We start from the raw sequence: 2,091 nt of genomic DNA on the forward strand, positions 1-2,091 counted from the left end.
TCACTTTGGTTCTTCTTTGTTTTCTGACTCCACGTCGATTATCTGCAACAACCGAATAAAAAACTGCTCAGTCAAGAGAAAAAAATAACATAAAAGAGACAAATGTAAACATAAAAGTGTAGCTATAAAGATGCAGATTTTGTTTCTGTACTCACCAGTGCACCAGAGCACCTGCTCACGTGGTCAAAGCCAGCCTTGTTCACCAAAGCTTCAGCTCCACCTGTCATGTCCAAACCTGTGTCGACAGCTCTGGAGGCAAGAACAAGGAGGAATTGACACGTGAAAAGCTGCACAATAACAGCAAAGCTCAGTTTGTGTTTACTTTCTGGAAGAAAAAGAGTTCTGAAGTTTAGACGACTCCTTGCTCGGGGGGGAAGTGCACATAAAGGTGCACTGGAGAAATGGTAGCAGCAGCAGGGTCAAATCAAAAAGTAGTGAAAGGGGCTGAGAACTGGAAAGTGATTTCGATTTCTCCTCTGCAACGTGTATGAATGAGCAGAGACACGACAAGCCTCACCGCCGATCCGAGAGCAGTTGTTGTCTTTCAGTCACGCTGTCTTCAGTGTTTTCCTTCCTTGCAGTCTGTCCACTGTCCCCCTCCCTGATGGTGGACGGTTGTTAGTTATCACACAGATACAGAAACATGTCAAGGTGAGAACAGCGGGTTGAATTTTCAAAGCTGACTCAAACAGTTGTGTGCATTTTATTTTTTAAAAAAATCTTCACACAGTTTTATCATTTATAATTTTGTCATCTTACACTAGATAAACAAACTGTTAATCCCTGTTTGATTTAGCATCTGTTCATGTTTTGTTGCGAAACAAATAATCATGACTGGCATAAATATCTTTTTATAGTTCAGTTCTGCGTTCTTTTCTCTCCCTGAATAGTATATAATCTTCAAAACATAAGCTAAAATAATCTTAGATTATTATTAATGATTTAACAATGCGTGAATGCGTGTTTTATATAGTAAAGGTATTGCAAACTCATGCAGATTGGACAAATTATGACGTAAGAAACAAAATCCTCAAAATATTTTCTGATCGATCAGTATCGATGGTCATCGTGTTCTTTAATAACATATTTGGGGGCAAAGTTTGAGACTGCCACCTGCCACTTAAGTTTGAGTTTAAGTGACACAAAAGATCAAATGTTAAACTTAGCAGCTATATTGACTTTACACAAACTACAGCTGAATAAATAAGGTGAATTACATGACTCAAACCTCTAAGTTGTTTTAAACTGATTCAGCCGAGTGTTTTATTTACACTGAGTGTGGACCTGCATTTCACAATTACAGTCTATGTATCTGTAAAACCACTAGAATAAACTGTCTCAAACTCCACAGCTTGATATAGTTCAGGTATGTTTGATTTCACGTTTTGTTAATGCTTTATTTTGGGTATAAATGGGGGTACTGTATAAGTACACAATCACATTCAAAAAAGGAACATTTCATTTATACTCTTAAAAGTTTAAAAGCATAAAACAAAAACTGGGCCACACTGGTTTTGTTTTGCTACAATAATTTTTGTCAAGAATAACAGACACATACCTGATGAGGTTTCTAGTTTCAGTGCCATTTTCCCCTCCTGGATCATCCCTTAAATTCCTGAAAAATAAAATAATCCTTTTAAGATGAGTGGTAATTGAAGTGGGGAAACCAGTGCAGAGAACAAAGACACTGGTTTTGGTTTTGAAAGTCTACCTGTTCATAGGCCTGTGGTGGGAGTGACTGGTGATGTCGGGAGCTTTTGTGTCTCCACTGCAAAGCAAACATTAAGCAAAAGGCACATAAAAGTTTATAACAGCACCTTCCATACCTGCACAGGTCAACTGTTGAACACTTGAACCTAATCTAAAAAAAGGAAAGTGGGGTACTAATTTAAAAATATCGCTTTAGGTTAAGCTGAGTTTTCTGAAGTTTCAGTCTAGAGTGAACGAATGAGGAGCCTTGACATCATTTATTGAATCAATACTATGGAGACAAAAGTAGCTTTTAGCAGATTAAAGTCTAGACTGCATTTTATTATTAAGTGAACACACACACACACACACAGACACACACACACACACACACACACACAC

The 2,091-nt window shown here is 37.7% G+C and overlaps 1 protein-coding gene across 1 annotated transcript in view; it reads right to left on the reverse strand.

Moving 5' to 3' along the window:
• Positions 1-2,091, reverse strand: part of LOC106527138 (uncharacterized) — a 7,087-nt gene continuing 4,996 nt past the window's right edge. Inside the window, exons 10-14 of the mRNA XM_014021925.1 lie at positions 1,712-1,768; positions 1,559-1,615; positions 518-601; positions 156-249; positions 1-42 (exon numbers count right to left, since the gene is read on the reverse strand). Of these exons, the coding sequence (XP_013877379.1) occupies positions 1-42; positions 156-249; positions 518-601; positions 1,559-1,615; positions 1,712-1,768 (334 nt within the window). The remainder of the gene's footprint in view (positions 43-155; positions 250-517; positions 602-1,558; positions 1,616-1,711; positions 1,769-2,091) is intronic.

This window comes from Austrofundulus limnaeus, unplaced genomic scaffold, assembly GCF_001266775.1.
Source record: "Austrofundulus limnaeus strain Quisiro unplaced genomic scaffold, Austrofundulus_limnaeus-1.0 Scaffold4, whole genome shotgun sequence".
Taxonomy (NCBI): Eukaryota; Metazoa; Chordata; class Actinopteri; order Cyprinodontiformes; family Rivulidae; genus Austrofundulus; species Austrofundulus limnaeus.